General features: G+C 38.3%; 1 protein-coding gene across 1 annotated transcript in view; it reads right to left on the reverse strand.

Annotated features, from left to right (window-relative positions):
* Positions 1-22,977, reverse strand: part of LOC117717611 (leukocyte surface antigen CD47-like) — a 54,423-nt gene that overhangs the window by 18,157 nt on the left and 13,289 nt on the right. Inside the window, exons 3-4 of the mRNA XM_034514860.1 lie at positions 22,440-22,787; positions 1,890-1,979 (exon numbers count right to left, since the gene is read on the reverse strand). Coding sequence (XP_034370751.1) covers positions 1,890-1,979; positions 22,440-22,787 — 438 coding nt within the window. The remainder of the gene's footprint in view (positions 1-1,889; positions 1,980-22,439; positions 22,788-22,977) is intronic.

The raw sequence follows: 22,977 nt of genomic DNA on the forward strand, positions 1-22,977 counted from the left end.
TAAAATTATTTTTGCATAGCAAATGAAACAACTGAGCAGGCAGTCCACAGCACAGGAGAGAGACTTGGCTAACTGGTATCTACATATCTATAAAACGAATTCAAACATAAAATACAAAGAAATCAAACACCCTGTCACTAAATGAGCTAATGAAATAAACAGTTCTTGAAGGATGACATAGAAATGACCAGAAACATATGGCAAGGTTTTTAGCATCATTAGACAGCAGGTAAATTCAGATGAAGTCCACATGGAGATTTCATTTTACCCCAGTTAGAATAGATGTTAGTAGGGTAGGACACAGAGGAGCTCTGAGGGTGGATTATAACTTAATCCAGCCATGATGGAAATCAGTGGAAGGATCCTCACAAAGGTAGCAGCCTGCATGCATGTCCCTGCTGCACCTCTCTTGCATACATCCATGAAGGAGTCCAGGTCAACATATCATAGCGGTACTTGCACATCTATGTTTATCACAGTGTTCCTCACAATGCTCAAGTTATGGAATCCACTGATGGTCCATCAGCAGATGAATGGATAAAGAAACGTAGCCTATATACACAAAAGAGTTTCATGCAACCGTAAAGAGGAGTGCTATCATGTCACCTGCCTTCTCACTCAGTTCTTTCATTTGCTCTGCAAAAATAATTGCAATCTCATCTTTGGAAAAAAAGTGGATACAACTGGAGATTATCATATTAAATGAGTCAGACTTAGAAAAACACCATGGTTTTTATTCATATTTATAGATAAATAAAATCACTTTTATATATGACATGAAACTAGAAATGAAATAGTCTGTGGATGAAATAGTGTACACATTTAGCGACTGAGAACTGCTCCTGCCATCATCCTTCCCTGACATGATGGAGCATCCTCTCCAAACATGAGCCTAAGCAAAGAGTAATAGAATGGAGGAGGGAGAGAAAAGAGAAGGTTCAAAGTCATGACATATTCAGATAAAAATATTCTGTGATCAAATGCCTGACAAGATGCAACTTATGGGAAAGAGGATTCATTTTGGCTTATGGTCAGAGGATACACTCTATTATGTCAGATAAAGATGGCTGCAGGAATGACTGTTAGGGGTCGTGAGGGAAGCATACAGCCACTTCCTCACATCTGGATAGATCAGAAAGAAAAGACTCTCCTTGAAGTTGGACTGAACTATGAACCTCAAAGACCATCGGCTCCAGTCCACTTTGTCCAGGTAAGCCCCACATCCCAAATAAATTACCTCAAACTACCAAAATAATTGCCTTAACTGGGACTTGTTCAAATACATGAGTCTATGCTCCACATTTCATATTCAAACTATATTAGCTTGTGATGAAAATTCTTAACTGTTCATATAAAAATAAAATACAGCATCAATTTTTCCCCTAGAGATTTGATTTTACATGTTATCCAAAGCAATATCACAAAGCATAATTCCTCTCTGGTTGCTACAGGGACCACAGAACTGCATCATAGTACAAACAGGGCTTTGTCTGCAGAAAAGTTCTAACTGGGAAAATGAACATGGGTATCAGGGCCCCAGAGCATGGTGCTAGGTCTTTACACTATTTCAGCCTTTGACCATCTGCTCACCAAATACAATTATATTTGTTAGTACACTAGTGCTAGAAGAATTTTAGGTGGTCTAAATAGTATTTCCAGTATTCTCTTTTAAAAGTACAATAAAACATCTTACAAATTAAACAGCAACAGTATGTCAGAGACAATATATAATTCCCAAACACTATTGTAATTCAAACAATGTATATCTTATTTAACAAAATATGCCTCTTTCTAGAAGCAGGCAGGTTACACAGATAGTTCACATTAGTGATCCTAACATAGCAGTTTTGTCACTCAAAGGTAAATGAAAACTAGAAGTAAACACTTACATAAAATACCAAACTGTACCCAGAACAGAAGTATAGTCAAAAATGGGAAAACCATGATGGCAACCTCTTCTCTAAAACTACACAATGAATCTGAGGAGAAAAAAAAAAGCAAAAATCATAGTTAGTATTTATAATAATTAGAGACCCTTAACAGTCTCAAATATATTTTTATTATACAGGTGGAAATTAAAATAATTAAAAGCTGTGGCTACAATTTATATACATTTATATACAAAACAAATAGATTCTTTTCTTATACAATATATTCTGATTATAGCTTTTATCTTCCTTCCATTCTTTCCACTCAGTTCCTCTTTCCTCCTCTCCCCCCTAGATCCACACCACTTCTGTCTCTCATAGAAAAGAAAGGGCTTCTAAGAGATAACAACAAATATGACAAAATAAAATATAAAGATTATATGACCATCATACCAATTTTGGACATAACTACACAGCAGGAGGAAAAGAGTCCCAAGAGCAAGCAAAAGAGTCAGAGACATACTTGTTTTCAATCAGGAGTCCCATAAAAATACCAAGATGATAGCTATTATGGGTCCATGTTTCGACTCGCTCGTGAGGTGTTGGAAACACCACTTGGGTAGGAGGAATGTAGACTGCTTGACTGAGTTTACCCTGCTCTATTTCCCTAGATTATTGTAAATCCAATAGATTGTATGTCAAAGAATTTGTTGCTGGGTTGGTGTCCACGTTTCTTCTTCAGTAGCCTGCAGAGTACCTGTCAACAGAGTGAACCTATATTTCACCTAGAACGCAGGGCTGAAAGCTCCATGTAGGTACCAGCTCGTCTTCTCCATATTCACTGAGTTGTATAGATGTTGTCCTTGGCAATGGGGTCTCACTGTCAGCATTTTTAGAGCAACCCTTTTGGTCTTAGCATCAGCTTGGGTTGTTTTGGGGCTTCCATGTGACCCCCTTGTCCAACAATTCAATTGAATGCAATCTAGACTCATGGGAAGCTTTATAGGAGATGGCCAGTTGGTACATTGTATGCCCCATTACTAGTCCTATATAGGATAACCTTCATAGATTTAAGGAAGTTTCCACTGCATTATGGTTTCACACAACCCCAATGCCCCTCCAGTTCCAGCTGTCTCTCACCACAATGTCTAACTCTATTCCACCTCCCCCTCCAAACTGATCCTCCTACTCTGGTTCCCACCCTACTCCAAGTACACACATAAAAGATATTCTATTTCCACTTCCCAGAAATATTCATGCATCACCCCGAGGCCTTAACCTAGATCCTGTTCTTTACTTTACAACTCTGAGTCTAAGGAATTTTACTTTGGTTATTTCCTTACTGGCGAATATAGACTTATATGTGAATATTTACCGTATTTGTCTTTCTGGGTCTGGGTTACCTTACTCAGGCTGATTTTTTTTTTTCTAATTCTATCCATTTTCCTGAAAAGTTGATGATATCATCTTTTATAACCACTGAGTAATACTCATTATGTAAATGTACCACATTTTATTTGTTCATTCTTCTGAGGGACATCTTGGTTATTTCCAGTACCTGGGTATTATGAATAAGGCCATAATGAACATTGTTGGGCAAGTGTACTTGTGGTAGGATGGATTGTTCTTTGGGTATATGTCCAAGTGTGGTATAGCTGGGTCTTAAGGTAGATGGATTCCCAATTTTCTGAGAAAGCATCATATTGGTTTTTATAGTACCTTTATATATTTGCACTACCACCAGCAATGGAGGAGTGTTATTGTTCCAGATCCTTGCCAGTATGAGTTGTCGCTTGTGCTTTTGATCCTAGCTATTCTGACAGGCATAAGGTGTAATCTCAAAGTAGTTCTGATTTGCATTTTACTGATGTCCATAAATGGAGAACATTTTAAAAATATTTATCATCAGAGAAGTCTCTGTTTATATTTGTAGCCTATTTTAATTGGATTATTAGGTTTCTGATACCTAGTTCCTTGAGTTCTTTATGTATTTTGGATATTACTCCTCTATTGGGTATAGGGTAGGTAAAAGTCCTTTCCCATTCTGTAGGCTGGTATTTTCTCCAATTGATGGTGTTCTTTGCCTTACAGAAGAAGCTTTTCAGTTTCATAAGGTCCCAGTTACTGATCTTAGTTGCTGCACTATCAGTGTTCTGTTAGGAAAGTCAACGTCTGTGCCAATGCATTGAAGGATATTCCCCAGTTTCTTTTCTATTAGATTGAGGGGAGTCTAATATTATGTTGGGGTCTTTGATGCACTTGTACTTTTGTGCAGGGTGCTAAACATGGGTCTATTTGTATTGTTCTATAAGCAGATATTTGGTTTAATCAGCACCATTTGTTGAAGATGCTTTCTATTTCCCAGTGTGTATTTCTGGCTTCTTCATAAATACTCAAATGTCCATGTGTTTGGATTTATGTCTGGGTCTTTAATTCAACTATATTATTCAATGTGTTGGTCTTTAAAGCAATACCATATGTTTTCTATTACTGTACCTCTGTAATACAACTTGAAATCAGAAATCAGTTATTTTATTGTTCAAGATTGTTTTAGATATCTGGGTTTTTTGTTCTCCCATATGGGGTTGAGCATTGTCCTTTTAGGGTCTCTACAAAATTATGTTAGAATTTTGATGGGGACTGCATTGAATCTCTAGATTGCTTTTGGAAGAATGGCAATTTTTACTACTTTAATTATACTAATCTATGAATATGGGAGATCTTTCCATCTTCTGATATTTTTATTTTTTTTCTTCAAAGACTTAAAGTTTTTATTATACCAGTCTCTTGCTTGCTTGGTTTCAATTAACCCAAGATATTTTATATTATTTCAGGCTAGGGTGAAAAGTGTTGTTTTCCTTAATTTTTTCTCAGTTCATTTGTCATCTGTATATAAGCGGGCTACTTTTTTTTTTTCTAATCTTGCACCAGTCACTTTGTTGAAAGTACTTTTCAACTGTAGTTCTCTGGTGAAATTATCATATACTATTATAAAGTATCCATACTATTATACCATCTGCAAATACTTTGATTTCCTTACCAATTTGTATCCCCTCCCCTCCATCTCCTTCTGTTGTCTTACTGTTCTAGCTAAAACTTCAAGTACCATATTAAATATACAGAGAGAGAGAGAGAGAGAGAGAGAGAGAGAGAGAGAGAGAGAGGCAACATTGTCTCGTTTCTGATTTTAGGGAATTGCTTTGAATTTCCTTCCACTTAGTTTAATGTTGGCTATAAGCTTGTTGTAAATTGCTTTTATTATGTTTAGATATATCTCTTATATCCCGAATCTCTCCAGGACTTTTATAATGAAGAGCTGTTGGATTTTGGGAAAAAAAACATTTTTTTTTGCATCTAATGAGATGTTCTTATTTTTTTTTTCAGTTTATTTATATGATAGATTATGTTTAGAGATTTTCATATGTTGAATCATCCCTGTATCTCTGGAATGAAGCTTACTTCACCATGGTGGATAAACTTTTTGGTGTATTCTTGGACTCCTTTTACAATTATTTTATTGAGTGTAGGAGGAACAGTGTGGTCACATCTGCATAAACACTGGAAGCTACACAGCTGCAAAGTCATCTCCTGCACGAGGACCCAACTGAAGACTGCCAGAGAGACCAAGGATTGCTGATATAATCAATGCCAGCCAATAGAGAACTGCTATTTAGAAGAGATGCCTTCTTGGGATCAAAGGGGTGCAGGTGAAGGGTATTAAAGGAGCTTGCTTCAGCGTATCTCACCTGCTCCCCGAGTCTGTGTTATTGATTTCTTGCCACCTTACCTCCAACCCCAAGGGCAGGTAGGGTCAGGTTTAGTGTTTTGATTATTATGTGACAAGAGGACTTTCTTTTCTGGTTCAATATTTGGTGTTTTGTAAACTTCTTGTACCTGTATAAGCATCTTGTTCTTTAGGTTAGAAAAATTTTCTATGGTTTTGTTAAAAATAATTTCTGGGTCATTAATCTGGAATTCCTTTTCTTTCTCTATTCCTATTATTTGTAGTTTTGGTCCTTTCATAGGGTCCAAGATTTTCTGGATATTTTGTGTTAGGAATTTTTTAGATTTAGCAATTTCTTTGAGCAATGTATCCATTTCTTCAACAATATCGGCAATGCCAGAGATTCTTTCTTCTCTTGTATTCAGTTGGTAGAATTTGCTTCTGTTGTTCCTGTTCAAATTTCTAAATTTTTATTTCCCAGATATCCTCAGATTTTGCTGTCCTTTACTGCTTCTATTTCCATTTTCAGGTCTTGAACAGTTTTACTGGTTTCCTTCAACTGTTTGTTTATATTTTCCTGAATTTCTTCATTTCCTCCCATTGTGTGTTTGTGTCTTCCTGGCTTTCTTTTAGGGGTTCATTCATAATTGCTTGTGTTTTCCTGGATTTCTATAAGGGATATATTTGTTTCTTCTTTAAGGATCTCTATTGCCTTCATATAGCTGATTTTAATGTCTTTTCTTGTGCTTCAGCTATGTTGAGATACTCAGGCCTTGCTGTGATAGAATAGCTTGACTCTGGTTGAGACATCTTGCCTTGGATGTTGTTGATTTTGTTTTTAAGTTGGCTTCTAGGCATCTAGGTTTGGGGTAATTATAGGCCTAGGTGCTCATTTCTAGGTTTCTTGTTGTTAGGTGGGTGTTTGTTCCTTGGTTTCTGTTTTCTGTCTAGATTTTTCGAGAGTGTGATGGTTTTGTGTTGCCTGTCTCACTAACCTGCAAGCAACCTTGTGTGTTCACAAGAAATGACTGCTGCTGTTGGAGACTGGGATGCAGTGACAAATCAGGAAAGGGAGCTTAGAAAGGATTCCTTGTGAGATCCACAGGAGACGTGTGGAGTGATGTGAAGGGAAGTTATCTGGTGATCTGTTGGTCTGGTGATCTGTTGATCTTAGGGAACATTGAAAACTGAGAATGTCTGCAGACAACCTTCAAGGGTTGGCTCTTATCATATGTTAGGTAACTGTGAACTATGGTTATTGTTGTGTATGTTGTTGAAGACCTGTGTGTGCAACGTGCCAAAATCCACTTGAAGCAACAATGATGTACTTCTAATATGTCTGACCCCAAGGACAGTGAGTACTTTGGACAGCCAGCTTGCCCTCCTCTTATTGCAAATGCAAGTGATGTAACTGTAAGTGCAAGAAAGATGAGTTGATAGAAAAATATGCATATAACCAGTCTTGTGACATTTTGAGATGCATATTTATTATATAGTACTCAAATATGAATTAACCTGTCTCTCAAACATCACTTATTGACAGGGAAAACATTCTAGCTTTCTGAACAATATATTATCATTATAATCACCTAGCATGTAATAAAACATCAGTACTTTTCATATTTGCCTTTGTGACAGTTGATCCACCTTCTACACCTATCTGGTAACTATTGTTTTCTTGCAATTTGCACAAAATCTAAGGTCTTTAAGTTTCACTTAGTGCAGTCTTGCAGTACTGCTGTTTTTTTTCTAACCAATGAGTTCTCATTCCATTGGTGGTGTTAAAAATTGTAGGACTTTATACCTTATGCATGACTAAGTAGTGGTTCACAATGTATATGCATCTCATTTTTCCTTCTTATTCATCAGTTGCCTTTTAGACTGTTTCCATCCCTTGACTATTGTGACTAGTGCTACAGTCAAGATTGTAGATCCTTATTCAACTGACTCATTTAGTGTTCACTGGATATGTCATAGTTCGAATTTGAAATGCCCTACCTACCTTCTTATAGGCTCATGATTACGTGGGCCCCAGTTGGCAAATACTGTTTTGGGAGACTGTAGAAGCTTTTGAGAAGGAGGCATGGCTGGATGATATAGGACACAGGAAGTCAGTCTTTAAGCTTCACAGCTTGGCCCTACTTCTAGCTGAGCTACTTGCTGGAATGTGACAAGATGCTGTACATGTTCACTTCTACTCTGAGGACCCTCTGCCATGCTTTCTCCCTCACAAGAGACACCAGTCCTCTGATACATGAGTCAAAATTTAAAAAACAATAGCAACAACAACAATAACAACAACAACAAACCCAAAGAAAAATAAAAACCTCCATCCCTTAAGTTGCTTCTGCTACATATTCTGTCACAGTAGTATTATTAGCCATCTTTCTTTTTTTCTTTCTGTGATAAAACATCTAGGTTCCCATCTAAGTAAGTTGTTGACCAAAAGGGCCCATGGGAATTCTCAAACAACCCAGGCTATTGCCACGACTATGGTTTGATCTCCACAAACTGACATCAGGACGCCATTGCTGAGAAAATAACTGTATTGAACACGGAAATGTCAAGCTGATGCCTACATAAAGCCTTCACCCCTAAGTTCAGGCATCTTTGGTATAGGGGCATATTCTGCATGCTATCAAAAGAAAACTATATATGTCAAACCAAATTCTTTATTGACAAAAATGCCCTGCCTTCAAGATGTGCGAGGGGCAATGGTAGCACAAAGCTGTAGGAGTAACCAACTAAAATCTGATTTGAGATAAAGCCTGTAGCAGGATGGTTTCCTGCTGCTGCTACATTGTTTGCAGTAAGCATGGTGATTGAAGAGTAGCTAATGTGAGAGAAGCGAAGAGACTGAAGGAGAGGAGAAGAAAAAGGAAGAGGAGGAGCTAGGAGGAGAAAAAGAGATGTTACAGCCAAGGAGAACCACGCATGGGTCCAGAATAGTCCTGGCTAACAATTTATATCTTAAGGTCAGATACTGGGAAACAACTCTAATTGTGTGGGCAAGTTGTTAATTGAGCATTTCTGAATATATAAAGCCTTTAGATAATAATTAAGCTTTAGAGTCTCATTTCTACTGGGTGCTGTGTGGGTGGCAGTTATTGTCTGGGGTTCAGCCAAGATTTATAGGGTCAGTGTTGGTGTCTCGTGGGTGGCAGGCCCGGTGTTTCTGGCAGGCTAGAGCTGCGGTCTTGTGGGTCTGGTTGTGGCTCATGTGCCCTGAGCTAAGCAGAGCTGCAACTGCATAGTCAGCCAGCCAGTGGCTTTTAAAAAAATATTACATCAACAAAAGGTCACTCCACCAAATGGTACCAATGTCCCACACTGCTTAGGTGACTGAAAACCCAAGACTAGATAGCACAAGGACCTAGGGTAAATCCAAGTGCTACCGGTCTAAAACAGCAAGAACAAAAATACTGTGACAAAATGACCCCTAATGACCTGAGGCTATATTTATAGATTAGTGCCTTGTTCCTTTTGGCCCACAATTTAAGAGTACACTACTTGATGTCAGGGGAGACATGGTAGTGAGAGTGCAGGGTGGATAATCCCATTTCAGTTAGAAAACATGCAGCGAGGACTGGTGGCACTCAGTTGCCATTCTCTCTTTAATTTAGCCCAAGATGCCAGCCCATGCCACCACCACCAGCCATGGATGGATTCTATACACAGCGATGGTGAATATTTCATGAAATCAAACATCCCCATGAATGCAATTGCAGATGGGCTTCAATCTGACAGAATTAGCTATCAATCTGACAGAATTAGCCATCAATCTGACAGAATTAGCTATTATTGGCATTGGTGGGAAATGTGGTAAATCTATTTGTAATTTTTTGGGAACCTGAACAGTTTTTCGCAATGGGTGTACAAATGTACACTGACTGCAGCAGTTTGTAAGGGTTTACTTTACTTTATGCAAAGCCATGGCAGCCTTTGTTAGTTAGATAACAACCACCCTAACTGGAGAACAGTAGTTTACTATTCACAATAGGTTTGATTGTGATTTCCCTGATGATTATCTATGCTAAACATTTTCATATACCTATAGCTTATTTGAATGTCGTTTAAAACATGCTCATGCAACTACAACTACATTATCATCATCATCATCATCATTAGAAAAAATGCAAACACTGTGGAAATTCCTCAAAAACTGGAGAAAAGACAGCCTCTTCAGCAAATGGTGCTTGGAAAACTGGATCTCATGTAGAATAAAACTAGGACTTCCCCTTCACCGTGCCAAAGATACAGGCATCTGTAATCATGGTCTCTAATAGCACCCAGAAAGCCCACTGAGTAAGGCCAATAAGTGACAGTAAATGATGCTAAGTTCTGTATAGTATATGAAGCTACTGTCAACTGAGTGGAGATGCAGGCTGCAGAATGAGGGAAAATACTGACTACTTAAACAACCAACAGAGAGCTAATATCTAGAATATAGGAAGAACTGAAAAATAAAAATCACACACACACACACACACACACACACACACACACACACACACACACACAAAACCCTTAAAAATAATGGATTCTACACTGCAACCAGATGGAATTCCAGGACATCGGAGGTTTGGGCAGGTCTGCTCAGTGTGCTTGATGAGTAGATACACCAAGTCTGTGTATTTGCAATGTACAATTCTCAGAACAAGTTTTAGTATCAAGAAAAAAATGTTTTTTTCCTAGAGGGCTGACATTCTTTTAAAGATGTTTGTTCTAACAACTTTTCTTTTTTCCCCCTTTTTAAAATTGGTTGTAATATTTACATTTCAAATTTTATCCCCTTATCCCATCCCCCCCACCACCCAGGAACCCCTTATTCCATCCCCCCTCCTTGTGCTTCTATGAGGGTGTGATTTTCCAGTTTCTATGATGCTGTTTCCATTAACATAAATTGCCTCCTAAATTTCTAAATTCTTCCCTTTGTGTTATTAAATCTCCTATTTTTCTTTTTTCTTTCTTTTTTTCTCCTTTTCCCCCTTTTTCATCTTTTAAAAAAAAATTGGGTATTATATTTACCTTTCAGATTTTATCCCTTTACTCCACTTCCTCCCACCACCCAGAAACCTCCTATCCCATCCCCCCTTCTCATGCTTCTATGAGGCAATGCCCGCACCTACCCCTCCCACTACCCCCTCCCCACCTTCACATTCCCCCCACACACTCTGTGCAGTGAAGACACAGCGTCAGAGGCTTATCAATTTACTCTTCCCCCACCCCTCTTCTAATATCTTAACGCCCTTAATCAGCTTGAAGAAGTTAAAGAAGAGTCAGTGCCCCTATTCCCTGGGCTTGGGGACTAAGGTGGTTAATATTGGTCTGCCTTTCTAGGGAAAAGTAGTGGTTTTGTTGCAACAGGGAGGATTAACTAGGACTTATTGCATAGCCATAACCTATTGGTAGAAATCTGTATAATTAATATCAAGATGAAGTTACAATTTCTTAAATGGTACAAAATTTACTTTGATTTCAAATTTAAGGTTTTCATTGGTATGAGCTTCTTATTGATATAAAAGTGAGATGAATATTGATACTCTCATGGGCATTGTGCCTGTATAACACATTTAGGAATACAAGGCTTAGACCCAGTCCTTCTTTAACTTTTTTAACTGATTTGGGACAATTAGCCTATGAGTTAAGGGACTATAGCAAATTCATGGCTTTGAGTTTATTCTTAGGGTGTTTTCCATATTTTATTTAGAAATAGCTGAGAGGAGTTAACAGACAACAGTCCAGGTTACCTTACATGGATAGTTGGTTTTCAAAATGTCAGAAGTCCATATAATTGGTGTTACAAATATTTCAATATTAATGTTCATTTTGATTAGAGACCTGTCTGCTCCTCACAGCTTCCTGTCTTGAATTCTAAGAAGAAATTGAGCATCCTTGGAGTTACTCCAGTTGTGCTGTGACAGCCACTAGGCAAGAATTGCCTCTTTCCATCTACAGACAAATTACTGTCCAGAAAAGGACACACTTGCAGAATAGTCTACTGATTATATCTGCCTAGACAGAGTAATCAGCCCTTAATAATTCTGCATCACTAAGGTCTGTCAGATGATTCTGGGCCAGAAGGCTGAAGATTTGATGCTCCAACATTCAGTAGTATAGGGGCTTTTCAGGTGTTCAGTGGTCTCTATAAATTGGCTAAGTTTTAGACGCTATGTTTAGTGCTTCCCTTAATTTCAGTTAACTCAGTCATTCTGGATTTCTGATGGGGTTGAAGACCTGTAGTCTCATAGCCAATCCTGGCTATTTACTTTGAGAGAAAAGATCTGAGTGGATGGTTTTCAGCTGACATTCATTCTAAAGCCAAGAAAAAAGCCAGGTTCAAAACTAAGTGTTTTAGTTAGGAGAGATGACAGAGGTTCTGGTTAGTCAACAAAATGATGGACTGGGTATTAGGACTATCTTGTACCTCATTGGTACAATTAGGAATAATTATGCTGTAATTGCATTTTGAGAGAGAAAAATTTTATTTTAACAGGAAGGGTGAAGCTAGGTGATGAGAGAGAAAAAGAGAGAGAAAGAGAAAGGGGGGGCATGGAGGCAGATGTTCACATGTCTCCACCAGTCAAAGATAGTTTATATATCTAGGTTCGGTATTGGGTTACACTTCTGATTGAGCATTACCAAACTTATAAAGCCTTTGATTAACATTTAAAAAAATGTATAATAGCAAAAAGGAAAAGGGGGCATGGGACAGGGGTTTTCTAGGGAGGGGAAATAGAAAAAGGGAATGACATCTGAAATGTAAATAAAATATAAAAATAAATTTAAAAAAGAAAAAAAAGAATAAACAGAAAATAAATAAATAAATAAGAAAAAATGATGGATTCTTGCACCAAGCAGAGTGCTCAGAACAAGATACATCAGTGTATCATAATGAATACTTCAAAACTTCTCAACATCTTTTGCCATCAGGGAGATACAAATTAAAACTGTGTTAAGGTTACATCTCATTCCTTTCAGAATAACTATTGTCAAAGAGTCAAGTGGCATTAGATACTAATAAATTTGGAGACAAAGAGGAATTCTATTCACTGTTGGTGGGAGTGTAGACCTGTGCATCCGCTATGAATAGCAATATGAAGATTCTTCCCAAAGAATACAAATAAAACTACCTTATGATGGAGCATGTAGCCAAAGCATTCTATGTTCTACTACAGAGATGCTTGCACATCCACATTTTTATGCCTCTATTTAGAATAGCTAGGAAGCTAGACCAGCTTAGATGTCATCCTTAGATGACTTACTAATGAATATGTGACACATACAGACAGTGGAATTCTAGTTAGCTGTAAAGAAAAATGAAATTATAAAATTTGAAGGCAAATGAAAAGAACTGGAAAATACTATACTGAGCAAAGTAACCTGGGCTCAGAGAGACAAGTGCTGCACGGTCACTCTCATATGAGTCCTAGCAGCAGAGCTTTTGATGTAACTTAGAGTCTGTAGAAGCCAATAAAGTAGAAGTTGTCCCTTGGAGGGGGTATCTCGAGGGCTGCTGGTTAGTAGAATATAGATGATAGAAAGGCAGAGAAAAAATGCTTGGGGTAGAAATGTTGAAGTGATGCATATTCAGAGAAAGAATGAGGGAGATGAAATAAAATGAGGGAACTATGAAATAACACTTGGAAACCTAAGGCCTTGAAAGCTCACTACAGATAGAAAAATATAAGTGAGAATTCTTATGTGGGTGGATGAAGTTCCTCCAGGAAGCCATTGTTTATCAAACAAAAGTCACACTGCTGGATTATAGGATTCTTTCTTAGGGTTATTGTGTAGGGAAGCCCCACAGGCTCCAAAACCAACACATGCTGTTGTTTCTCCTCTTGGTTTCCCACCAGAACCAAATGATATGACTTTATTCCTAAACTTTATGTTTCTTGAGGTGATTTTTAAAATATGGTTCTAATATAGAAGCAGACAAAGACCAATAGAACATGTGTTCTCAGTTCAGTAGTGATAACCCAATTGCTCCCATTACTCAAAGTAGGATAAAACAAAATAAAATAAACAAACCAACTAAAAACCTAACTACCAACAATTTAGTGGTTCTGCTTGAATTCTCTGTTTTTTCATGTAAGCAGATAGAAAATTCTGCTGCCTCTCATACCCGAATGCAGCTAGTATGTGATCTCATGTTCAATGTGAGTTGACAATGAAGTGTCTCATCACTGACCTGAACTCTTAAACACATAGCAACCTTAAGATATACTAGCAGAGACCCATTAATCAAAGGAGATACTTTTAGCAGTGGTCAACTATTCTTTTTTCCCCTGATCCTAGCAGTGTTCACTGGAAGCCGTACAGGCATCAGTAGTCAGCTTATAACAGTACAGCATTGCTCCAGTTGAAGAAGAAACAGTGGTAGTAGAACAGACTCCTCTGTCAGTGGGTCTGGAAAAGTCTTCTGGAGAGATAACCTGGACTGAGCCTGGAGTAGAAAGGAGCTTTCCCCATGAAGACAGGGAGGCTAAATGATGACCATTGTGGCTTAACTCTAGTGATACAGACCAGATGGGAAGGCTTTATGTTAGGCCTTTATGGAGTACAGATTTAATTCCAAGTTTGGTGGCAGGCAACTAGAAGACAAGGAAAATCACCCAGTCTATCAGTCCTGTAAGATGCAGCACAGAGAATTAGACCAGTCAAATTTACAGATGAGTCAGAAGTCAATGATGAGTGACCAAAAGAAGCATGTGACCAACAAGCACCATTCTGGGTGCAGTTTTACTTGTCATTCTTCAAGTTGAAACAGAGAACTGACCAAAGGAAGGTGATAAGGATGAGAATCTGAAGGCATCAGTAATGGCAGAGTGAACTGGACTCCACCAGAGACAAGAAGCCTGGGAGAGCAACCCTGGATCCCTCCATTAAGGGAGAAAGAAACCACAGTACAACAAGTTGCAGTTAGACTAAAGGAAGACCTGACCTACGATGTCAGATAAGTCCCTGGGAAGTTATGGTGTCTTCGCTCACTAAACAGTTAGGTGGCAAGCTGCAATGTCATAAGAGAAAGCAGGAATGAGTTGTCATGACAGTTGATGTATACTCAAAAACTCGAAGATTCTATGAAGAAGCAATGAGAAACGGAAGACGGCAGATCTTAGATAACCAGTTAGAGGGCTCATCCCTGGGGGAGACTATTTCTCCTTTTCTCTCAGCAATCTTAAGTTGCCTATACTTCTTTGTTGGGGAGGGATCCCCTGGAATTTCTACTGCCTTCCACATTAGCATATTCAGTGAAATTCTCCTTAGTCTTGTTTATTCAGCCATTTCTACCACAGACTCTTTCACAGTGGACTTCTTGGAATTCTGACTCTTACAGCGAAAGAGGGCAAATGACATAATTCTCAATATATATATAGTATATAATATATAATATATAATATGTAATATATAATATATAATATATAATATATAATATATAATATATAATATATAATATATAATATATGAACAATTTAATGAAGGAAAGAATGTGAGATATACAATAAAAACTATTACTGTCAAATGGTTTCTTAGCTGGAGATTATTAGATTACCCGGGGTTTGGGTTTGATGTAAGTTTCACACTACTCTCCCTCTCATTATCACATCAAGACATGCACATATTCCCTGGTGGTAAGTATGGGAGAGTAGCTGTTATAGAGTAGCTGTTCATGACCCTCTATTTAATGTTACTGGTGAAGATATCAGCTAGAATTTAGCTCCTGACCCCAACCTTTCATTATGATGAGAAATACTGAGAACCACTGAGCTGGACAGTTAAGAATAAGTTAAGATAGGTCTCATGAAATATGTCTGAATCCCAACCCTGAGGAATGATGCAGGAGGATGGTGAGTTTAAGTCTAGCCTGGGTCATGTATAGCAAGAGCCTGTCTCAGAAAAAACTTGCTGGCAGGGAAAATACTAGCCATTCAAATAAAACCACTTTGCTGTCTATTAAGCAACTGATTTTTCATGGTTGTGTTGTCAAATGTGATTAACTATTCTTCAATGGAGGTTGAGGCAAAATACTTCTCTAAGATCCCTTTGAGGTCTTCCCATGACACTAAGATAAGTAATTAAGCACAATACAGTCTAAGGAATAGCAGCTGGTATCTTTCCATCTTATGAATGAAGGACACTCCAAGAGCATTTATGCCTTTATACCATCCAAAATATGATTGCAACTCTGTCTCCTACATTCCAAGTTTGTAAGTATTAGGTTTTAAACCCAGGACAAATGGTTAACTGTGGTGCCCATTAACATACCAAGGCAGATACTGGTAGCCAGGTTCTCCCAGCATCCCTTAGACCCTCCCTGTTACAGGTTATGGATGGCACACCCAGCCTCTTATCCTAAACCTCTCCTGCCCTGAGGCTGGGATGCCCTTCCCCTATATGCCTTCCCTATATAATCTGATCATTTTGGTTACCTGGCCCTTTGGTCTACCCTTTACCCTCTTGGCCACTCTCCTGGCCCAGGTCAGCTCCTTTTATTTCTCCCCTTCCACTTCTCCTCACACGGCCCAGCTCAGTCTGGTCATGTTCACTGTGGACTCTCTTCTGACTATCCTCTCCCTAATATCTATGATAAACCTCTCCTTCACCATACCTAGGAGTATTGATGTCCTCTTTCCTCCCTTCTTTCTGTCCTTCCTTCCTTCCTTCCTTCCTTCCTTCCTTCCTTCCTTCCTTCCTCTCTCTCTCTCTCTCTCTCTCTCTCTCTCTCTCTCTTTCCCTCTCTCTTTCTCTCTCTCTCCTCTCTCTCTCTCTCTCTCTCTCTCTCTCTCTCTTTCTTTCCTCATTGAGTAAGGATGAGTGAACTACTTACTATCAGGACAGAGGATATGGTCTGTGAATAAGAATTTAATTTTGGCTTTCAAGCCTAAGCATTATTAATACCCAAGGCATCACTTCTCAATCTCTATTTAAAAAAATCAAAACAACTTGAAAAGGTGAAGGGATCACCCTAATCAACTGAATATATCGCTGCTTCCTCTGTGTGTATATGTATGAGTTTGTATATATCTATGTATGTATGCATGTATGTATGTATGTGTGTGTAAGTGTGTGTATGTGTGTATATGTGTATTTATGTGTGTTTATGTATGTATATGTATGTGTGTGCATATATAAGGGTACTTGAAAACTTCCACTTTACTACTGAGTATAAGTAATAACATGTAGATTGAAGCCAACGGTATTCAGTGGCTACTAGGCTGCACTCAGATTTAGTTTTGTTATTTACAAAGTATTTTTGCAAGAAAGAAAATACATACCATGGTAGTTTTGTGGTCAGAATATTCTAGGTAAAAAAAAAAAAAAAAAAAAAAAAGCTGCCTATCGTGTTGCTGCCTGAGCTGCCTCACGCTCGGGTGTCAAAATGTTGAGAGCCGCTCTAGCCCACACTTGGGAGCCAAAATGTCTTGGACCATTCTGTCAATGTTTGAACCCACACTGCCAAAAGCCTTGGGGGCTAAACTGTTAGAGCTTGCACTGCCCCAAGCTGCTCCAGTCCATGGGTTGTTCAGCAAGAGAGAGAGTGAGAAAGGACACGAAGAATGGAGACCAGACAGAGTGTGATTCAATCCCCTTTATTCTTCAGTCTCTCTTCCTAGTCCAAGTCCCAAGTCTTGAGCTCCTATTGCTTAGTTCCTAGTTCCTAGTGCTTCCAAGTTCCAAGTTACTTCTTCCAAGTGCTAAGTGCCTAGTGTCTAATTCCAAGTTTTTCCTCCAAGAGCCAAGTGCCTAATACCTAATAATTCTTCTTCCAAGTTCTCTAGTCCAAGTGTCTTCTTCCTCAATGCCTAATTCCTACTACTAATAATTTCTTCTGTCTGCCTCTCACCTTTTATATGTCTCACTTCTAAGCTACACCTTTAGGTCATGCCTTTAAGTCATGCCCTTAGGTCTTGTCTCTAAATCTGATCTCTAAGTCACACCCTTAAGTCACACACCTTTAAGTCTCACACACCCAAGGGAAAATCCTGGGTATCTAAAACAAGTTGTTATCAGAGTGTGCTCAGCTGTTGTAGGCTATTGTAATCAAGTCTCTTGTCAGGGTATATGGCTCAAGATGGCTTCAAGGATGATAGCCGCCTTCTGTCGGCTGCCCACACTGTGGCTTTGTCCATCAACAAATATCTTGAATTTCTTTTGTGTTCCTGGTATGTTAAACAGAAATAGTAAGATCTGTATCTATAGGATTTTTATGTCTATGTGCATATTATTTTTTCCAGGGTTATATTGTGTGTGTCTCAGTCTGGCTTTAGACTCATATACTTGCTCACTTAGTTTCCAGAGTGCTGGCATTGATGTCTGCAATACCTGCCTGGTTTGTCAGAGTAGTTGAGACGAACAAGAGTCATAAAATACTTAAGCATTTGCTCCAGTCAGCGTTAGGTCATTTTACGTTTCTTATTTGCACTGTGATGACATCTGTAAGATCAAAAGTGACATCTGTGTCTTAACTGAATCCTGAGGGTCCAGCTTAGCATCTCCTACATTTTACTCAAGAAAACTTTGTCATTGGAGAGAGATGTTATGTACAATTCAATTCTTCCTGTAATGTAGATGGTACTCTTAACTTACTGACAAAAAAAAACTGGGAGCCAGATATGTTGACTTTTTTTTTTTTTGCAAGCTAGAAAATGATGAAGTATAGAAAAGAGCTTTCCTGATAAAGGTCCTCCACTTCCCACAGCAATGCACCATGGACTGGTATGGACCACATACAAAACTGTATTGTGGTGTTTATACAGTCAGTCTTGTTGCGCAAAAGCAAGGAGAGACCACTAGTACTTGTTTTCTAATGAGTATTTCTACTGTTCATTTATGCTTGCATTTAAAACAGAGACAAAAAACAAACAAGAAACAAACAAAAAGTACAGTGTAGTCAAAAATGACTCTGCCTTAGGGTTTTTATTGCTGTGATAAAACACCATGACCAAAAGCATCTGGGAGAGAAGAGGGTCTGTTTTATCTTACACTTCTCAGGACACTCTCTGTCACTAAGGATATCATAGCAGGAAATCAAAGTAGGAACCTGGAGACAGGAACTGAAGCAGAATATAACAGAAGAATGCCAGTTACTCATGGTTTGTTTCTCCTGGCTTGTTCAGTTTGCTTTTATAAACCTTTCAGAACTACATGCTCAGGCGTGGCACTGCCCTCAGTGAGCTTGGCTTTCTTATACTAATCATTAATCAAGAAAATGCTCCACAGACTTGCCCTCATATAAATCTTATGGAGGCATTTTATCAATTGAATGTCCCTCTTCCAAATGACTGGAGCTTGTGTCAACTTGATATAAAAATAACCTGGACAGGGCTTTAATGCCAAAACTCTCCTAAGGCTGAAAGATGCATAAATCTTGCTCTTAATAGTAAATATGCACTGCCCAGAAAAATATCCTGCAACATTTAATCTTTTATTCAGAAAAGTATTTTATTTGTTTTTTTTCTAGTCAAAAAATGGTTGAAAAGCAAAACAATAAACATCCAAGAAAAATAAGGAATGCTTACAGCACCTGAAGATTTTCAGAGAATTTCCAAACACAGAATCTCACTGGATGCTCATTTGATTCTGTGGATTGAATAAAGGCAAGTGCCAATTTCAAAACAGTTGGAGGTTGAACTCAGAAAGTAACTTGTCAAGATCACAAAGGTGAACTATGCACTGCTGCTATATAGGATATGCTGCTGCATAGGATACACTGATGTATAGGATGTTTAACTAAAATCTGATTCCCAATTATAAATGATTTCAAAATACGGGTCATCTCATGAAGCTCCCTAATTCCAGTATGATAATAGAGAATAGACATTTTGAAACAGTAAAAGATAAAAAAGGAAAACTAGTGGATGCAATTGAACTCTTCTGGTAGTGGCCAAGCCTCTTCTGGGAATGGTGCATGAGCATGAATGTGATGCAGGCTGCTCTCCTTATGGCAAGGGCTGAGGATTTGGGTCCCCACATTGACAAGGACATGTTGGGATATTTCTGCACAAATATGTCATGGCCCTTCCCAAGGGAATGATGGGTTCACTTTTGCCTTCCATTTGCAAATTTGCTTTGCTAATGGAAGTTTTTACTTTTACTTTTTCTGTGACAGATGTTTCTCCAGAATTAGGAAAAGAAAGTTAGGGCCATAATTCAATTCTTGTTTGTCTCTGAGAATCTGAGGATGATGGAAGCGGAACAGATCCCTACTACTCCCCTGTTTGTTAATTTGTTAATAATGATGATGCAGTTGAGTGAATATGAAAGCCTGGTCTGAGTACATCAGATAACGCCTGGATATTCTCTCCTGATGGGAACTTGGTTCTGACAACAATTTTCACACCAACCTGTCCAAACAACAGCTAGATGATTATCAAAAGGTTAGGAAGGTCTTGCTAGACCTTTGGTTCCAAGATTTAGTGGAAACATTCAAAGGTGAGCCAATCAAGAATGAGAAACTGACTCAGGTTACTAACCCACTAAGAGCCATGGGTATTAGAGGAATTATATCTCCTCATCAGGATGTGGGGAGATGCTAGGTGCATCAGAATTTTCTGGGTATGTAGTCCATCACATCTCTATACCATAACCACAGTTGCTGCCAACCATGGTCACTTGGTTACGTACCACTGTGCTGGGTTAGATATAACTGCTTGCCAAGTCTGTTTCCACAATTGAAATCATCTGGTTCTCTTTTCTTTGCATAGGGAGCATGGCTAGAACTTGCCAAGTCATTGTAAAATGAGTGCTAACAAAATAGAACATACAAGAGGCTGAGCAATTAGCAAAGGATGGGAATAGTGTTGAACTCCTTGTCACAGAAAAAGAATTTCTGAGAAGAACAACTATTAGCCCAACTACTAAGATAAACAATAAATGGAACTTCATGATACTAAAAAGTTTCTGTAAGAAAAAAACAAAAACCAAAAAAAACTTAGCACCATTTTATACTAATATACAAAATGTATAAGGAACTCAAGAAACTAGGTATCAAGAAAGCAAATATTCCAGTTTTAAAATGGGGTACACAGCTAAGCAGAAAATTCTCAGCAGAGAACTTAAATAGCTGAGAAACACTTAAAGAAAATTTCAACATCCTTAGCCCTCAGGGAAATGCAAGTAAAACTACCTTGATATTTTATCTTATACCTGTCAGAATGACTAAGGTTAACAACAACAACAACAAAAAGTGACAGCTCATGCTGGAGAGGATGTGGATTAAGAGGAGCAATGATAGATTGTTAAGAGAAGTGCAAACTCATACAGTCACTGGGGAAATCAGTGTGGCAGTACCACAGGCATATGGGAATGTATCTATCTCAGTAGCCAGCTATACCAGTCTTGGCCATATACCCTAATAATTCTTCGTCTTACCAAAAAGACACAGACTCACACATGTTCACTGCTGTTCTATTCATAATAGTCAGAAATTGGAAACAACCTAGATGTTACTCAACAGAAGAATAAGTAAAGAAAATGGGATGCATTTGGATAATGGAGAAGCACTCAGCTATTTCTTAAAAAGTAACATCATGAAATTGACAGGCAAATGGATGGAACTAGAAAAAAAAATCATCTTGAGTGAGGTATCCAGTAATCTGAAAGACAAATATGGTGTGTATGTACTTATATATAGATACCATCTGTGAAGTCAGTAATACCAATCTACAATTCATAAAACCATAGAGGGCAGGTTTAAGGTAGGTACTTGTAAGAAAACATCTCACTAGGAACGTAAAAACAGAATAGACAGTTATGGGTGATAGGTGGGGGTGGAGCTGGAATGTGAAGAACAGATGGAAGGGGAGAAGGGGATTTTGGGAGTGAAAACAGAAAAAGACAGTTGAAATTAAGGAGTTTTTGAAGGGTAGTATGAAAATCTAATGCAGTAGAAACTTCTTAAATACATAGATGAAGGCAGTCTAAATAAAAATGTTCAATAATAGGTCAAAATTCTGACAACTATACAATAAATGTGCAAAGTGAATTTCAATGTTAAAAAAAGCAAAAGAGGAAGTCAGATAGAAAGGATTGTATTAATGATGAAAGGCCTTGCACTCTTTCCTTTCTGCTTAGACAGAATAACTGGCATAAGACATAAGAATGGAGGTTTTTCGTTGGTTCAGTTTTGGGGGGAGGCAAGTGAGGTGGTGGAGACAGGGCAGTCAGGGATGGAGTTGGGCCAGGTGGAGGTGTGGCTTTACTTGACAGCAAACCAGAAACTAGAGTGCATGGCCAGACCAAAGAAGGGTACAAAGATTGAGAACTCACCCTATTATTTTCCAGTTAAGTTGTCGTTTACACAGGTTCTGCCACCAACTAAACTATGTTGCCATCTGGGGACCAACTTGTCAAATACATGAGCAAATAGAGATCTTTTTGCACTGGACCCATCACAGATATTGTATCAATACTTGATAATAGCAGTAAAGTGATTTGGTTTTCTTTGTATGTTTGTTTTTGTTTTTTTTTAAGTGTAGTCTTCACCCTGATCTTCAGGCTGGCTCTGAGGATGCAGATCCAAACTCAGAGTTTGGTTTTTATTGGGCATTGGAGATCTGAACACAAGTCCTCACACATAAGTTGTAGACACTTCTTTAACTGGGCTACATTCCCAGACTGACATCCGTGTAGGTTCTGAGGACATTGCCTGGGACACCTCACATACAACATGACATTAACTCAAAGAGGAAATGGCACAGTCTACAGATGATTCAAAACAAACCCTGATGGCAATAATTAATCCACTCAAAATAACATTAACAACTTCTACCTTTAATTCTACCACCAAACATGGCCCCAAGGTCAATCCAGACAAGCCCTAGTCAAAGGGTGTTACTTACCTTCACTTTTTTTTACCTTCACGACCTGTTGCCCCTTTCTGCCCAATTCTTTCACTTTACATGTGTAGGTTCCCTTTCTCGTGTCATTCCTAGCCAGCTTCAAAGAAGCATTTCCTTTTAGAAATTCTGAGGGGAAAATTTGTGCACTTGGAAACTGTAAAGAAGTTGTAGATTTGTTTGCAGGTCCATCAAAGACAATAATTACACTTAGTCCATATGTCCATTCCAAATACAATTGGTTAATATTTTCTGCCTCTATGTTGGTGACATAGCATGGAATGAGAACCTCTCTGAAGCAATGGTTAACTTTCACAGAGCTAATATTTTTAAAGGTTAGTTGTGCCAAACCTGGGAAGAAAAATAGAAATAATTTCATATAATTCTGCAATTCTGTATTACCCAATCTTAGAACCATTACAGACACTTAAGGAATAAGCCTGCAAATATTATTTGATGCAAACAGGTGAAAAATGGCAGAGACCAAAAAGGCAAAAAAAAAAAAAAAAGTATCAATTAATTCCAATGTGACCTACATTGG

Source organism: Arvicanthis niloticus, chromosome 12 (assembly GCF_011762505.2).
Source record: "Arvicanthis niloticus isolate mArvNil1 chromosome 12, mArvNil1.pat.X, whole genome shotgun sequence".
NCBI lineage: Eukaryota > Metazoa > Chordata > Mammalia > Rodentia > Muridae > Arvicanthis > Arvicanthis niloticus.